Source organism: Pleurodeles waltl, chromosome 5 (genome assembly GCF_031143425.1).
Source record: "Pleurodeles waltl isolate 20211129_DDA chromosome 5, aPleWal1.hap1.20221129, whole genome shotgun sequence".
Lineage (NCBI taxonomy): Eukaryota > Metazoa > Chordata > Amphibia > Caudata > Salamandridae > Pleurodeles > Pleurodeles waltl.
The window spans coordinates 1,601,187,166-1,601,202,208 of NC_090444.1; the positions used below are offsets into that span (position 1 = coordinate 1,601,187,166).

The 15,043-nt window shown below is 45.7% G+C and overlaps 1 protein-coding gene across 1 annotated transcript in view; it reads right to left on the bottom strand.

The window, feature by feature from the left end:
* The window catches only part of NOL10 (nucleolar protein 10), a 644,646-nt gene that overhangs the window by 304,784 nt on the left and 324,819 nt on the right, over positions 1-15,043 (bottom strand). The window contains exon 13 of the mRNA XM_069235931.1: positions 5,329-5,381. Coding sequence (XP_069092032.1) covers positions 5,329-5,381 — 53 coding nt within the window. The remainder of the gene's footprint in view (positions 1-5,328; positions 5,382-15,043) is intronic.

Below are 15,043 nucleotides of genomic sequence, written 5' to 3' on the forward strand. Positions count from 1 at the left end.
CCAAATTAGTGGCTTTAGACTAGAGTAGGACGGCTGTCTCATGAGATAAAAATATGCTTCAGCTGGTACAAGATCTTTTAAGTCACAACTGTAAAATTTGAGTCAAATCAGTGACTGTAGACTACAGCCATATCAAAACCTCATTAACAAGCTAATATTTTTGTCTTTTGTATAATTCTTATTCAAAGGTAAATGCTAGAAAAAGACCTGCATACCTACAGGCCATCGTGTAAATAGCATAGCAGTTACAGGCTTCCAGGCAATACAGACCAACACATTTAGAGACCCCTATGCACATAGACAAGATAAACACGTGCATTCAGACAATGTCAGACACATATATGGGCAACCACAAGTCACGTATAGACAGAGAGGCACACCTGTCAAAAAGCCCTATGCCTAATAAACGTACATGCTCAGTCTTATGTTTTTTGCCTAATGACTTTAGTTTGGTGAGATTTTTTTATTAAAAAATTATATCAATCAATCAAAGAATTTGTAAAGCGCGCTGCTCACCCGCTAGGGTCTCAAGGCGCTGGGAGGGGGGGTGCTGCTACTGCTCGAAGAGCCAGGTCTTGAGTTGCTTCCTGAAGGAGAGATGGTCCTGGGTCAGCTGTAGGTGGGTGGGGAGGGAGTTCCATGTCTTGGCCGCTAGGTAGGAGAAGGATCTTCCCCGGATGGTGGTTCTGCGAATCCGTGGGACAGTGGTGAGGGAGAGGCTAGCGGATCGGAGCTGGCGGGTGGGTGTGTAGATCGTGAGGTGGTTGTTGAGGTATTTGGGGCCCCTGTCGTGGAGGGCTTTGTGTGCGTGGGTCAGGAGCCTGAACGTGATCCTCTTGCTGACGGGGAGCCAGTGCAGGTCTCTTAGGTGGGCGGAGATGTGGCTGTGGCGGGGGATGTCCAGGATGAGTCGTGCCGAGGCGTTCTGTATGCGCTGGAGTCTTTTCTGTAGTTTGGCTGTGGTTCGTGCGTAGAGGGCGTTCCCTTAGTCCAGTCGGCTGGTGACGAGGGCCTGGGTGACCGTTTTTCTGGTTACGGTGGGGATCCATCGGAAGATTTTTCGGAGCATGCGCAGGGGGTTGAAGCAGGATGATGAAACAGCGTTGACTTGCTTGGTCATCGTGAGGGAGGAGTCCAGGATGAAGCCCAGGTTGCGTGCGTGGTCCGTGGGCTCGGGGCGGTGTCCAGAGCAGGGGGCCACCAGGAGTCGTCCCAGGAGGAGGGGGATGGTCTGAAGATGAGGACTTCCGTCTTGTCCAAGTTCAGCTTCAGACGGCTGAGCTTCATCCATTCCGCGACGTCTTTCATTCCTTCCTGGAGGCTGGCTCTAGCGGTGGCGGGTTCGTTGGTGAGGGAGAGGATCAGCTGGGTGTCGTTAGCGTAGGAGATGATGTTGAGGTTGTGTTGGCATGCGATGGCTGCGAGGAGGCTCATGTAGACGTTGAAGAGGGTGGGGTTGAGCGAGGAGCCTTGAGGAACGCCGCAGATGATCTTGGTGGCTGCTGAGTGGAAGGGAGGAAGGCGGACTCGCTGCGATCTGTCAGCGAGGAAGGAGGCGATCCATTCCAGGGCTTTTCCTTGGATACCGGCGTGGTGGAGGGGTGTAGTTAGGGTGCGGTGGCAGACAGTGTCGAAGGCGGCCGAGAGGTCGAGGAGGATGAGGGCAGCCGTTTCCCCGTTGTCGAGCATGGACCTGATGTCGTCGGTAACTGCGATGAGGGCAGTCTCGGAGCTGTGGTTTGCTCGGAAACCTGACTGAGATGGGTCGAGGGAGCCGTTTGTCTCGAGGAAGGCGGTTAGTTGTTTGTTGACTATCTTCTCAATGACTTTGGCGGGAAACGGGAGGAGCGAGATGGGGCGGAAGTTCTTGAGGTCTGTGGGGTCCGCAGTGGGCTTCTTTAGGAGGGCGCTGATCTCCGCATGTTTTCAGCTTTCTGGGAAGGTGGCGGATGCGAAGGAGGAGTTAATGATGTTCCGGAGTTGGGGTGCAATGATGGAGTCGGCTTTATTGTAGATGTGGTGTGGACATGGGTCGGTTGGGGAGCCAGAGTGGATGGTGTTCATCATGTGGGTGGTGTCTGCAGTGCTGACGGGGGTCCAGATGCGGAGTGTGGTGGTAGGGGGTGTTAGTTCGGTGGATGGGAGCGTGGTGTGGACGCCGAAGCTGTTGTGTATGTCGGCGATCTTGCGGTGGAAGAATGAGGCGAGTGAGTCGCAGAGGTCTTGCGAGGGCGTGATGTTGTTGTTGCTGGCTCTTGGGTTGGAGAGTTCTTTAACGATGCTGAAGAGTCCCTTGCTGTTGTGGGTGTTGTTATCCAGCCGTTCCTTGAATGCCGTCTTTTTGGTGGTGCGGATCAGCTGGTGGTGCTTGCGGGTGGTGTTCTTGAGGGCTGTCATGTTTTCTGTTGATTGGTTGTTGCGCCAGGCTTTCTTGAGGGTACGGCAGGATTTCTTGGAGATTTTGAGGTCGTTGGTGAACCACGAGGCTTTGTTGCTGCCTGGTCTGCTGGGGGCATTCATCATTGGTGCAAGGGCATCGGCGCAGTTGGTGAGCCACTGTGTGAGGTTGCGGGCTGCTTCGTTGGAGTCAGTTGTGTTGCTGGGGGGGTTCTGGCTCAGGTAGGTGGTGAGCTGGTCGGTGGTGATCTTGCCCCAGCATCTTCGGGGGGCCTGATGCGGGTGGTGGTGGATCATGGTTTTCCTGAAGCTGAAGCGGACGCAGTTGTGGTCTGTCCAGTGTAGTCTGGTTGTGTGGCTGAAGGAGATGTGGTTGCTGGAGGAGAAAACTGGGTCAAGTGTGTGGCCGGCATAGTGGGTGGGGATGTCCACCAGTTGTTTGAGTCCGAGGTTGGCGAGGTTGTCCAGCAGGGTGGTGGTGTTGTTGTCATTGTTGTTTTCCAGGTGGAAGTTGAGGTCCCCTAGGAGGATGTAGTCTGAGGAGGTGAGGGCAAGTGGGCTGATGAAGTGAATCCAGGGGTCTGTAGATGAGGGTGCCTCTGAGGGTGGTCTTGTGGTCGGTGTGTATCTGGATGTGAAGGTGCTTGGCGGCGGTGAGGGTGTCGTTGGAGTTGGTCGTGATGCGGGTGGTGTTTTTGTGGACGATGGCGATGCCTCCTCCGGTTTGGTTGGTGCGATCCCTCCGAGTGATCTTGTAGCCATCAGGAATGGCTATGGCGATGTCGGGGGCTGAGGAGGTGTTCATCCAGGTTTCTGTGAGGAAGGCGACGTCTGGTGCTGTTGTGTCGATGAGGTTCCAGAGTTCGACGGCGTGTTTGTGGACGGAGCGGGTGTTGAGGAGGATGCACTTGAGGTGGTTGTTGTTGATGCTTGGTCCGGCGGGTGGGGGGGGAGGTGCGGAGGCAGGTGAATTTGCAGGCTTGGCAGGTGAAGGGTACGTGGGTGCGTTTCGGGGTTGCTCGGTGGCAGGCGGGGGTCCGGCCGGTGTTGAGTGCGTGGAGGGTGGTGGCATCATAGATCCGTCTGGTGGGCTGTCCTTGACGGGGGCCAGGGGTTCTGGCGCTGGGCGCGGTCCAGGCGCGGACGGGCGCTGATGGGCTTGCCTTCGGCACGCCCACTGCGCGGCCTCCATGAGAGGGGGAGAGGGAGGGAGGAGCAGCTGGGAGGCGGGAGCGGGGCGGCCAATGGGAAGCGGGGGGCGGGGCCGCGGGGAGCGCGAGCGGCGGGAAGCAGGTGATACAGAAGGCAAGAGGGGGCTGGAGGGGGAGAGGGCACAGTGCAAAAAACACACTGAGGAGTCACAAAAACGAATTGGCAGTGCAGGCAGGCAGAGAAGGGGCACACAGGGGCACACAAGGAGCGAAAACAAAGGGAAAAAAATGAATCACAAAATGAAATAACAGTGTAGGCAGGCAGAGAAGGGGCACACAGGGGCACACAAATAGCGAAAAACGAAGGGAAAAAAATGAATCACAAACAAAATAACAATGAGCAACCAAGGGCACACAGGAGCAACGAGGCAGTCAGGAGAAGCAGCGGCGCACAGGGGGTCTGCGCGGTGGCAGAGGGAGTGACCTGCCTGAACACAGGCAGGCATATAATATAATATTAAAACAAAGATACAAGTTCCAAGATACATAGTTTTGGTGGCTAAAAAAAGTGTTAAAAAACTGGCTTAAGGTGTCAACCATGACAAAGGCAACTCATCACATTTGCCCATGCAGAGATAAACATGTGAAGGGGTTAAAGAAATAATAAAAGCATATAGGGCCTGATTCTAACTTTGGAGGACGGTGTTAAACCGTCCCAAAAGTGGCGGATATACCACCTACCGTATTACGAGTTCCATAGGATATAATGGACTCGTAATACGGTAGGTGGTATATCCGCCACTTTTGGGACGGTTTAACACCGTCCTCCAAAGTTAGAATCAGGCCCATAGTATGGATTTGGGATGTTGGCAATTTAATTTGTTTTTATTATACTACTTTCAAAGAATTTAAATCTTTCCTTTTCCGACATGCTGGTACAATTTATACTGTAAAGTGTGGTTATGAAAAAAGAGTTTTCTGCTTTTTAAGATCTTCACATTCTAAAAAAATGGTAAGGGGTTATCAATGACCCCGACCAGGTTTAATTTTCTACTACAACATACATGGTGTATTAATAATCTTGATAATTTTACTTCTGTTCATTTCCCTCAAATGAACAGACAAACAACCAAACATGCTGCAGATATTTTTTTCCAAATCTTTCCATCTGCCTGTCTAATAGACGATTTTCCTGTTTTTATTTCCCTGCTGAAAATAGGCCCATGTAATAAATCTTAATAACAAGACACAATTGAGTCCGTTATTGATAACCACACAACTTACTGCAGAAGGCAACTGTGTCAAACAGCTTCTTGTGAAACTGTATTGCTCTGTAACAGCGGCACCACAGAACGATCTAGAAGCCACGTTAGTGCAGTGTAATAGCTACACTTCATACATAATTCATAAATCTAAACCAGTTGACTCTTTCAGCCAATCATAACGCTGATTTCCGCAACCACTGTCCTTTCCCTATGTGTCCCAAAAAGGCTTGCAATAATGGCAGATGGTGCTGTGCAGGTGTTATTAACAATAATAGTAACAATAACAAGCAGCATTAGTTCATTTTAAAAAAAAACATAAGGACAATTATATTTTTTAAACCAACCCCTCTCTTTGGATTGAGAGTTAAGTATCATAGTTGGAAATAATTTCCTCCTGTCAAATCCGTAATTAGACCACAAAATGCTTATCATTTTAATCCAGTTTACAAAAGCTTTTGAAAAATCCCCAATTCAAATAAATCAAACACATAACACATATAATATGCAGGACTTACAGGTATGTAATAGATATTCATTTTTGGTGCCTCGTTGGCTGTTAACAGCATTCCTGCAAACAGAAAAGATGGCTGCTTGTTTAATATTGAAAGCTTGTTTTAAATTATTACATCTTGTCCATCCATCTGACCGAAGACAAAATAATAAATATAGCTCATACATGAATGACAGATTATCATGGAGAGAAGGCAGACACCATGATATGAAGGAGAGATCAGCAGGATTAACAAATGCTTGCAGGATATTCTCTGGTACAACACACCGTTTAATACAATAATACTTTCAACACCTACATTAAATGATTTTATTTCATTTTATAAAGAGCTTTCGATCAACAATGGAAAACATAGCTAGCTGCCTTTCATACGACCATTTAAAGATTAACATTTTACAAAATACAACAAAACACAATTTGTGATATGTTATATAATAAAAGTGTGCTAAAAATGACCATATTTAGCAGGTTTAACACCCTAAAAATCCTATAAAAATATTATCCCTAAAAATATATACAAAGACTCCTATATAGTCCGTTGGGCTGCTATGCGTCCTGGTGTATTGTTTGGATATCCCAGCTTTTAGATACAAACCAGTTGCATTGGTTGTGTGGTCTACAAAGTCACTTAACAGATCAAATATTTGCTCCACAGAATTACTGAGCTGCTCTTTGCGTAAGATCTTAGCTATTGAATTGGATCTGTGTTGTAAAACTTGCATGACAGCATAAAGTATTCCATGTCCTCTCTCTCACACCACAGAGGCATTTGTCTGATTCGGCAGGGTTTCTTCTATTCTTGGTGGCATTTAGTAACAGGAAACCACCACTCGCCATTGTGAAGAGTCCTCATTCGCTTTGGTTTAAAGCAGGACTAGGTATTACTGGGCATTTTGTGAGGAATCAAACCAGTCAACAATACCGCCAAGGTGTAAATTTCCTTAGGCGTCTCATTTTATTTTTGGGTTTAGACTTATGATGGAAAATTGCTTGCTGAAAGAGGCATTTATCCATTTCTATGACAGTAGGTTCATGTTCGAGGTCATAGACAAGCTTTTTTCCCATTGGATGCGTGTGAGGATTTCATAAGGATAGAAAAATGTTCTTTCCAGGTTTGACTGACTAAATTTGGACCTTGTAATCTCAGTCTTTTTAGCCCATACTTAATAGCTGCCATCCCGCAGATGGACTCCACGGAGGAGTACTAATGTCTGATTCCAATGCCACAGTGGCAAAGCTTTAGGCCAATCAAACATTTATTCTCTAGGATCTATACGGCCCCCCTCAATCTGTCTAATCTTATCTCCACACATTTCTTTCTATGAAAGAAGAAGCCTGTGGCATTTCACATTGCAGTGATTATAATACTCCAAATAAGTTGACTTTGGGACCAAAGTGTTATTTACATCAAAATATTACCATGACGAGCCAGATGGTTAACTCTGGTCAGATGTTTGACCATCTCCGGAAGATGCAGGTACCTTAAGTCTCCACATGTGGCCAAGCTCATCCACTTAACCCACATAAAGCCTCATTCTGAGTGCCATCTGTGCAGGAATGTTAATTCTTCACCTCCAGGGGATCATAGGGATGCTGTTAGGGGCGTAGAATTAACATGGATTCCAAGTTCAATCCTTAGAATCTCCTGAAAAATGAGGAAATACTGAGAAGACACTCAATTCTAGGTCCTATCCCCCAGTACATTCCCATTCTGCACTGCATTATTCACCACAGATTTCATCTGCTTTCAGCGATCAGTATCCCTGGGGGACATGTATGAGTGCAGTGTGTTACCACGAGTCTCATAATCCAAATGGAGCAAGTAAACACTGTTACCAACTTTATCAGAGGTTCTCAGTAGTGGGTACCTAAGTATCATAAGTAGAGAGGAGTGATATGAAAGCCCTCACTCAAAAACATTTATTTACTCTTATCTGTTTGTCCTCATTGCAAGTAATGAAAGAGAAGTCCATCCTTGACAGAGTTTGAAGCGCTGGAAAGAAAGGATTTTAGTTTCCATTTCTATGAAGCATCTTCTATATATCATTAACACAGTGGGTCCCAAGCCTTACGTTTGCGACAAAATGAATGTCCTAATTTTCAGACATAACTGCATTAAAGCCTTCCACTCTATTTGGCCTAGCGGTAATTCCATAATTAGCAATCTACTCTTCTCATATACCGCACTGTACAGTGTAGCGCACATACACATGCGTCACCATCAGTCTGCACTCAGGACCCACAGTGATTATTGTGTGGTATCTAATAGGGTCTATCCCAGTTTTCTCCTTCCTAAATGCTTAATTCTCAAGAACAAAATTCCACACTCCTCTCAGGATCCTTTAAATCACTCTCCACGGGCCAATGGATTTTCATATGTTAAACCTACAAAGTGACATTGTTTTGCCACTAAATGATATTCCTGTGTAAATAGCATCCAGCTTCTGTTGTTTCACCACCTGCCTTACTAACCCTCTTTTAATCTGATACCTAAGCATGTTAGCATTCCAGGTTATACATTTCAGGCTGTGCCCAACTCCTTAGGATTGCCCATCTTCCCCATAACGGCTCTGGTTCTGATTAGCACTGTGTCAATTATAACCTCCACAAGGAGGAATTCAACTGTTCACCCATGCTAATGAAAAAGTGTCTGGAAACTTCTCACCCATTACAACATAGAAACTCCCAACTCCCAAGCTCCCTCCCATAAAAGCCTAAGTCCTTCAACAACACTTCATCTACCCAGGAAGATGCCAATCCCACTCTTTGCTGATATATGAAGGAAGCAACTTGTCACCCTACTCTCAATATACCAAGGTATTGCATGACAACGTCTGCTATTTAAAACCTTCTTTTATTCCCGGTGTTCCAAACTTATTTTCCCCTGTCTATATTTCATGTATACTACTTTTTCCAGTTGTTGCAGCTCTCCAGCACGGCTCTATTAATGTCCAATGTCTAAGGCAAGATCTATCTTTTGCTTGTTGTCATCTCTTGTTTTGGTCTTTAACTTGTCCCCAGTCATTGTCACTACCTTCCTAGTTTTTACAAATTAATCTATACTTCCCAATTCGGAACTCATTCTGTTTGCTTCTTTTATTCTTTGTAGCACTAGATGTTTCCTATCTTTTGCGGCCGTTGCTCATTGTTTGTTGTTCCTCCTGTCATTATTTTTGCCTTGTTGTATTGATCTTTATACAATCCCAAGCTCCATGGGGAATTAAAAGCTCGTCCCTGGCAGAGCACCTTCAGCTTTGCTGTGAAAATCAACACATACTGTAATTATAAGACCTTAGATTTCCTTACACACTGCAATTTCATTCGTGACCCCTGTGCAGAAAAGGTTTCAATTCACACTGTCTAGGTAATGGAGCTACAGCTCAGGACTGTCTAGAGCCCCACTGCCTTGAACTGAGATTCCATGAAACGTCATATGTTTACATTCTCTCAAGTGCTGTTAAGTGCAAGAAAGGCAACAAGCCAGCGCTTTATACAACAATTAAATATATGAATAAATTATTAAGTCATTCTTTGGCCAGTCATAGCACAATACTGGATTTGCCACCCAATCTTTGTAGGCCTTTGGCTTTGGCTTTAAAAATGGTCTCAGCAGCATGTAGCTGCATAATGCTGGTAATTAAAATTAACCAAATGTAATAGCACTGTAGTCTTCTTGATTGGTGTACTAGTTGCCATAGCTGCAATTTCACTCTGTTATCATTAGCATTGCAATTTACGATCCCTTCTTCAACCCCTAAATTTCATATCCAAACTATGTTCTGCTTTTTTTTTTTTTTCCAAATACGTTTTTATTTTTTTGTTAATACTCAAACCAACAAAGCCAATACGGTCACGAGCAACATGCGCCAAGGTTCACTGATACTTAGTCTAAGTGCACAGTGATACATTAAAATTGAATAGTATCAGACATCGCACACAATAACACAAATAATAGACATTAAGTAGTACTTGTGGAGCCTGGCAATACAGTCCTCAATTAGGTGGGGTCTGTCCAGCAGTCGGACCAGGGGGTACCCCAGAGCTAGCCTCTGCTAGCTCCAACCCACAGTACACTTTCCACCATCCCCAGATCTTGGAAAAGTTTGAGGCAAGCCCCTGCTGTGGTAGGTCACCTTCTCTGCTACTATATAGATGTCTGTCATCTGTCTACATTTGTTTATTGTGGATGTTTCTGGTGCTCCCCAGTACTTGGCCACATCTCTTTTGGATACCAGAAATTCCAGGGCACTAAAGAGGAGCTTAATACATGGAATATCAATGTCATCTGGTGATCCCCAGCATTATATACTTTGGATCAAGTGGGAGAGTTGGAGCGTCAATTTTAGTAATACTTTTAGTGCACCAGAAGTCAGCAACAGGCAACATTTATATTCATGCTTAAAAAGCCTAACGTAGAGAGAGCTGCATTGACACGTATTTTAAAAGTGTTCACGTTTTTATTTCATGGCAGACATTGTGCCTACCGTGGCAGACATTGTGCCGACCAGAACTGACTAAGTGCTGTTGAAATATATTGTAATCATTAGAATGATTATTAGTAGAAATGAATATGATTTATAGGGCCAGATGTATCAAAGGGTTTTACCCATTCTGTGTCAATGGGAAAATGCTTTGGTACATATGGCCCATAATGACTTATCATTTATTAGTATGAAGTTATGTGTGCAGAAAAATAAATGCACATCTGTCGTACTTAGTGTGATGTTCTAACCAAGATTGCCATCATTAATAAAATGCTTCTGCATATTTTGATAATATATTATTAATGCTGAATTTATAAGCTTGAATATTAGGGGCCCTATTACAGGTTTAATAGACGGTAAAGCCCGTCTACCAAACTCCCGACAGGATAGCCGCCGCCTACGCAGCGACCTCTCCACCGGAATTATTAAGAGTTTCTAGCTAGGTCGGCAGGTGGAAACCTGAGTTTCCACCCACTGGCCTAGCGGGAAACAGGCTACATAATTGTCCCTGGCTCATAATCAAGCCAGTGGCAATGCTGTAGCCTGCAGACCAAGTGCATGGGCAGTACAGTGGCCTCTGGGGGTGGTACCGCCATGAAACTGCTGGCGGAGAACAAGGTTGTAATCCCCAGGGCAGCGCTGCCCTGGTGGATTTGGACTGTCGCCATCCTCCAGGCCGCCGGAATCTGAGTTCCTGGTGGAGCTGGCGGTTCGACTGCCAGGTTTGTAATGTGGCGGTTGGACCTTGGGTGTGGCGGTCTATAGACCACCACACTTGTGATCAGGCCCTATGTGTTTTATTAACGATATTACGGCATTGTATTTCTTGCGTCTGCGTAATTAGGCCTGACGTCCTCATATTTGCAGCAGCAGTAGTAAAATGCTAAATCATTTCTTTCCTTCTTACATACATTTTTCCATTAGGTTGTTTCACATGATTAGTAAAGAGTCCTATTGTACTTTGTGTAAGTTTTACACTGCAGTGTCCTTTGTTGTTTCAACATTGTAACATGATGGCTGAAAGGAGAGTAGTACTATTGTTTAAAGGAGCTGTTGCCATGAGAAAGGAGAAAAACATCTTGTGCCATGGGAAGGAACATGGATTGCAACCAGTGATTTACAAATTGTTAAATTTACTGGAGTCACATGGAAACAGGAGATGACACCAGACCAAACGTGTGAAACTGCAGTGATGTTGCAAGCTTGAATTTGCCAAGGGACGGATTGGATATTGCCCCTTTTGGGTAATGTGGACTCATCAAATAGACCAAATCAAACTATATTGAGTATTTTTAGTTAGGGAAGCACTTGTAAGTTTCTGTGGCAGTCCCCTCTTGAATTGTGTTCTGTTAACTTGTCCCCCATGGATATTTCCAGATTTCATTGTGCAGCCCGAGTTATGCACTTTCCCCCCTGATGGTGCTTCTAATAGGCATTGCTGATGATCTACATACTTTGCTGATGAAAGTGAACTGAATGCTGAACCTAGAAAAGGTATATTTTAATGTAAATGTTATTTTCCCCTGACCTGCTTTTCTGAGTAGAGCTGGCATGCTGACACCTGTCTTTTATTTTTTCTTAGTTTACCTTATCTCAGATAGGCATTTTCCAAATTATGTTTGTCTTTTCTTTTTGACTTTTGCCCACATGTGTAGCTCCCACACGTTTGTCCTGATTAGGTCAGTAGTAGGGAGAACCTATGTAACAATCCCTGAATTCTGAAACTGTGCAATTTGACTTGACTAATGAATTCACTGTCTAAACTGAAACATGTCACTATCTCACAAGTGATTGCTTTATTAATATGTATTGTTCTTCTTGAATGTTTATTTGTGTTAATGTTGAGTAGATTAAACTTGTTTTTCTCTTTACAATTTCATTTTCTACTCCATTTTTGTGATTTTGGCTTTGTGGTTATAAAATCAAGCTTTGAAACTTCCTTCACTGGAAGGTTCTTCCATGGCCACATGGGTCATAGTGTTTAAATTGTTGTTTAGGATGAATTGATTGTAATGGTTACCACACTCTTCACTGAGCGAAAAAGATCCATCGACCTAAAGGAAAATAAAGCGTTTTTCGAACCCTAAGAAAGGTGAGGGAAAATGCACTGGCAGAAGTGGGACTTTCAGAATGTCAGAGAGCTCCTGGATAACCGCTCTCCAATAGATTTGTATATGGGGACATTCTCAGCCTCAACACACCACGGTTTTGGTGTAGGCGCCCTACTCATAGTGTGCAGTCTACAGCAGTCATAATATACCTTAGGAGTATTCTGAATTGTATCAAGCGTAGGTGCTACTAAATGGCAACCTCCTGTGGGTGCATCAACGCTGCCTCAAAAACGTTGTCCTCAAATTTGCCCATGTCTCGCCCCAACATTCTCTGAGCTGACCCAGTGTATCTGGCATATTATTGTTGATAGTTCTGTATGTCTGGGAGACTGCAACCCTACCCATTTCTTCCATTAATATACGTTCCTCGAGGGGCGTACTCCAGTCTCTGTCTCCTCCAACCCCTTGGCCCACCAGGCATGCCGTAGTTCTTCATATTTAAACAATTGGGTTGGGTGCAGGTGGTATTCCCATTGGGCCGATGTGAAGGGTATAATGTCACCTTTCTTGTTTATGGCTCAAACTTGAAAGATTCTTATGGTATCCCACGCCAGAATCGCCACAGCTTCGCTATTTCCCTCAGCCATGTCCCTATCCAGAGGGGTGTTTCCCTGCTGATACTATGTGCCCAACCCAGTGTCTTTGTGGCCCTGCCCCAAGCCATCAGAGCAACCTGTGGTGCTGGTGGAAATCTTTAGGCTCTTCTAACTACACAGAGGTAATGTGTGTGTGATCGCTGTTCTAGCATGGCTCGCTCAAGCCTAAATGTTGGGTGATCCTTGGGGCCAGAGATCTAGGTATTGATGTTGGTCAAGTGGGCCGCCCAATAGTATCCCTCAGTATCTGCAAGTGTAAGCCCCCTTTTGTATTGGGAGCATTGTAAAGTTCTGAGTGATATCCTAGGGTGGTCCTGTCCCATAGCAAAGTCCTCAGGTCCCCATTAATCTTAGTGAACACCATCTGGGAAACTGGCTAATATGTGTTCTGGAGCACATACAACAATTTGAGAAGTTTAATCATTTTAAAGAAGTCAGTCTGCCCCATCAAGGAGAATAGAAGTCCCCTCTATTGTGCAACATCGACCCAAAAGCTTGACAAAACCCTTCCAACATTATGGCTGGAGCAGAGCTCCTTTTGTGCCATTATAAACATCCCCAAGTACTTAAAGCTGTTGTCAGCCACGTGAAAACCCAGCAGGAGTGACAGCGGGTCTTGTATGCCTTGAGGAGTATAGAGCACTGATTGTTCACAGTTAATTCCATATCCCAAATAGGCCCCATATTCCTCTAGTATCTGGAAGAGTATCAGAATAGTGGTAATTGGGTCTGTTGCATATAGGAGTATATCGTCCGTGTACAACAATATCTTCTGCAATGTCGTCAACTGCAAGGGCAGGCCCTACCGCACAGGACAGAAAATCTATCATTAAGGCAAATAAGAGCGGGGACAAGGTGCATTTCTGCCTGGTTCCTCTTTCTATCAGGAATTCAGCGGACATCTTTCCATGTAACCTAAAGGTTACAATACAGCACTGCCACCCAATTCCAAAATTGGGGGACAAAGCCAAATTTCAGTAGCTTTTGCTTGAGAAAAGGCCAGTGGACAGTGTCAAGTGCCTTTTCCATGTGTAGTGAGAGACAAACATGTGGTGACTGACGTGCCTGCACTGTCATCAGCCAGTTATGATTTGACTTGAGCCCCTCAAGTTCAGGCGGGTTGACCTGCATGGCATGAATCCTGCCAGGTCACAATGGATTAGGAGTGTGATGACCTGCATGAGTCGTGTGGCCAGGATAGTGGCCAGTATCTTCATCCCAATATTGAGCAAAGAGATTGGCCGATAAGAGCTGCACCAGTCCCTAGGTTTTGTCTCTTTGGGGAGAGCTACGATAGTAGCCTTCTGAATATCTGGAGGGAGTTCCCCCTTCTCCCCTACCTCCCGGAACAGGTTCAGCAAGTATGGGTCCCAGTATGTTTGCACAGTTTTGTAGAATTCAGCTGGGATTACGTTAGGCCTTGGAATTTTTCCTGGCCTCAGTTTGGCAATGGCAGCTTGAACCTCATTCAATGTTAGATTGTCCTCCAGCGACTCTGGGCACAGAGGCCAAGTATTGTACTATGGTGCCAGAGTCATTAAATGGTCTGGCCTTATGAAACTGTTCATTGTAATGAGCAAACCTGACAACAGTTAGTGCATCTGTGTAACACCTGACCCCAGACTGAGTGATGATATTATACACCCAGCGCATTTCTTGTTCTCGTCTACTCAGCCACACCAGGAGTCTACCAGCCTTGTCCCCTGTCTTGAATAGGCGATGAAGCATGGCCATCATCTGTTTTTTGGCCCGTCTTGTGCCAAGTACCTGTATTCCGCCTGTCGTGCTGCAATCTGTCATAGGCCAAGGGGGTCGGGCTTCCATTCCAGTGACTCCTTGAGCTATAGGATCTGGTCTGCCTACTCTGAGTTCCGCCACTTCCCTTCTCTTCTTCGGTACAATTTAATTCTGGGCCCTGTCACAGAGCACAGTCTAAAACGACTCCCACAACACAATCTTGGATTCTATGGACCATTTGTTTTCAGTAAACTACCCTGTGCCACTTCCCGGTCTGTCAGGTCTCAAGCATTCAACTTCAACCCTGTGGCCCTCCGACCCTCCCAGCTGTCCCACTTGGACTAAAAACTGCGAGTGGTCCGGAAGGCCCCTTGCCAGGAAGTCTGCCTGGGCAATCTCACCCACCTCTCCCTGGGGAATGAAGATGTAGTCAAGCTTCGAATTGACCTTATGGGCTCCGCTCGATGCCTAGTTTCAGCTGACCAGTCCATCCGGCTTCAAGTTCACACCTTTCTCGGGGAGAACCTAGGAGGTGGTCGTTTTCCAGGTTAGCTATTTTTACAGCCAGAGGGTTGGCTCCGTCAGAGGCTGATGACAGATAGCTCTCTGAAGCGTCCAGAGTGGCACTCTGCCATGTTTAGTTTTTTCTGGGAACAGGGTAACGCACTTTCAGTGGCTAAGGAGGTTCCAGACTTCTGTACCTGTCCCCGGGTTGTCAGTGGGATCCCGGTGTGCTGTGATACAGGGGCACGATCCTCTCTCCTCCCCCGGGTCCTTGGGCCTCGTGCCCC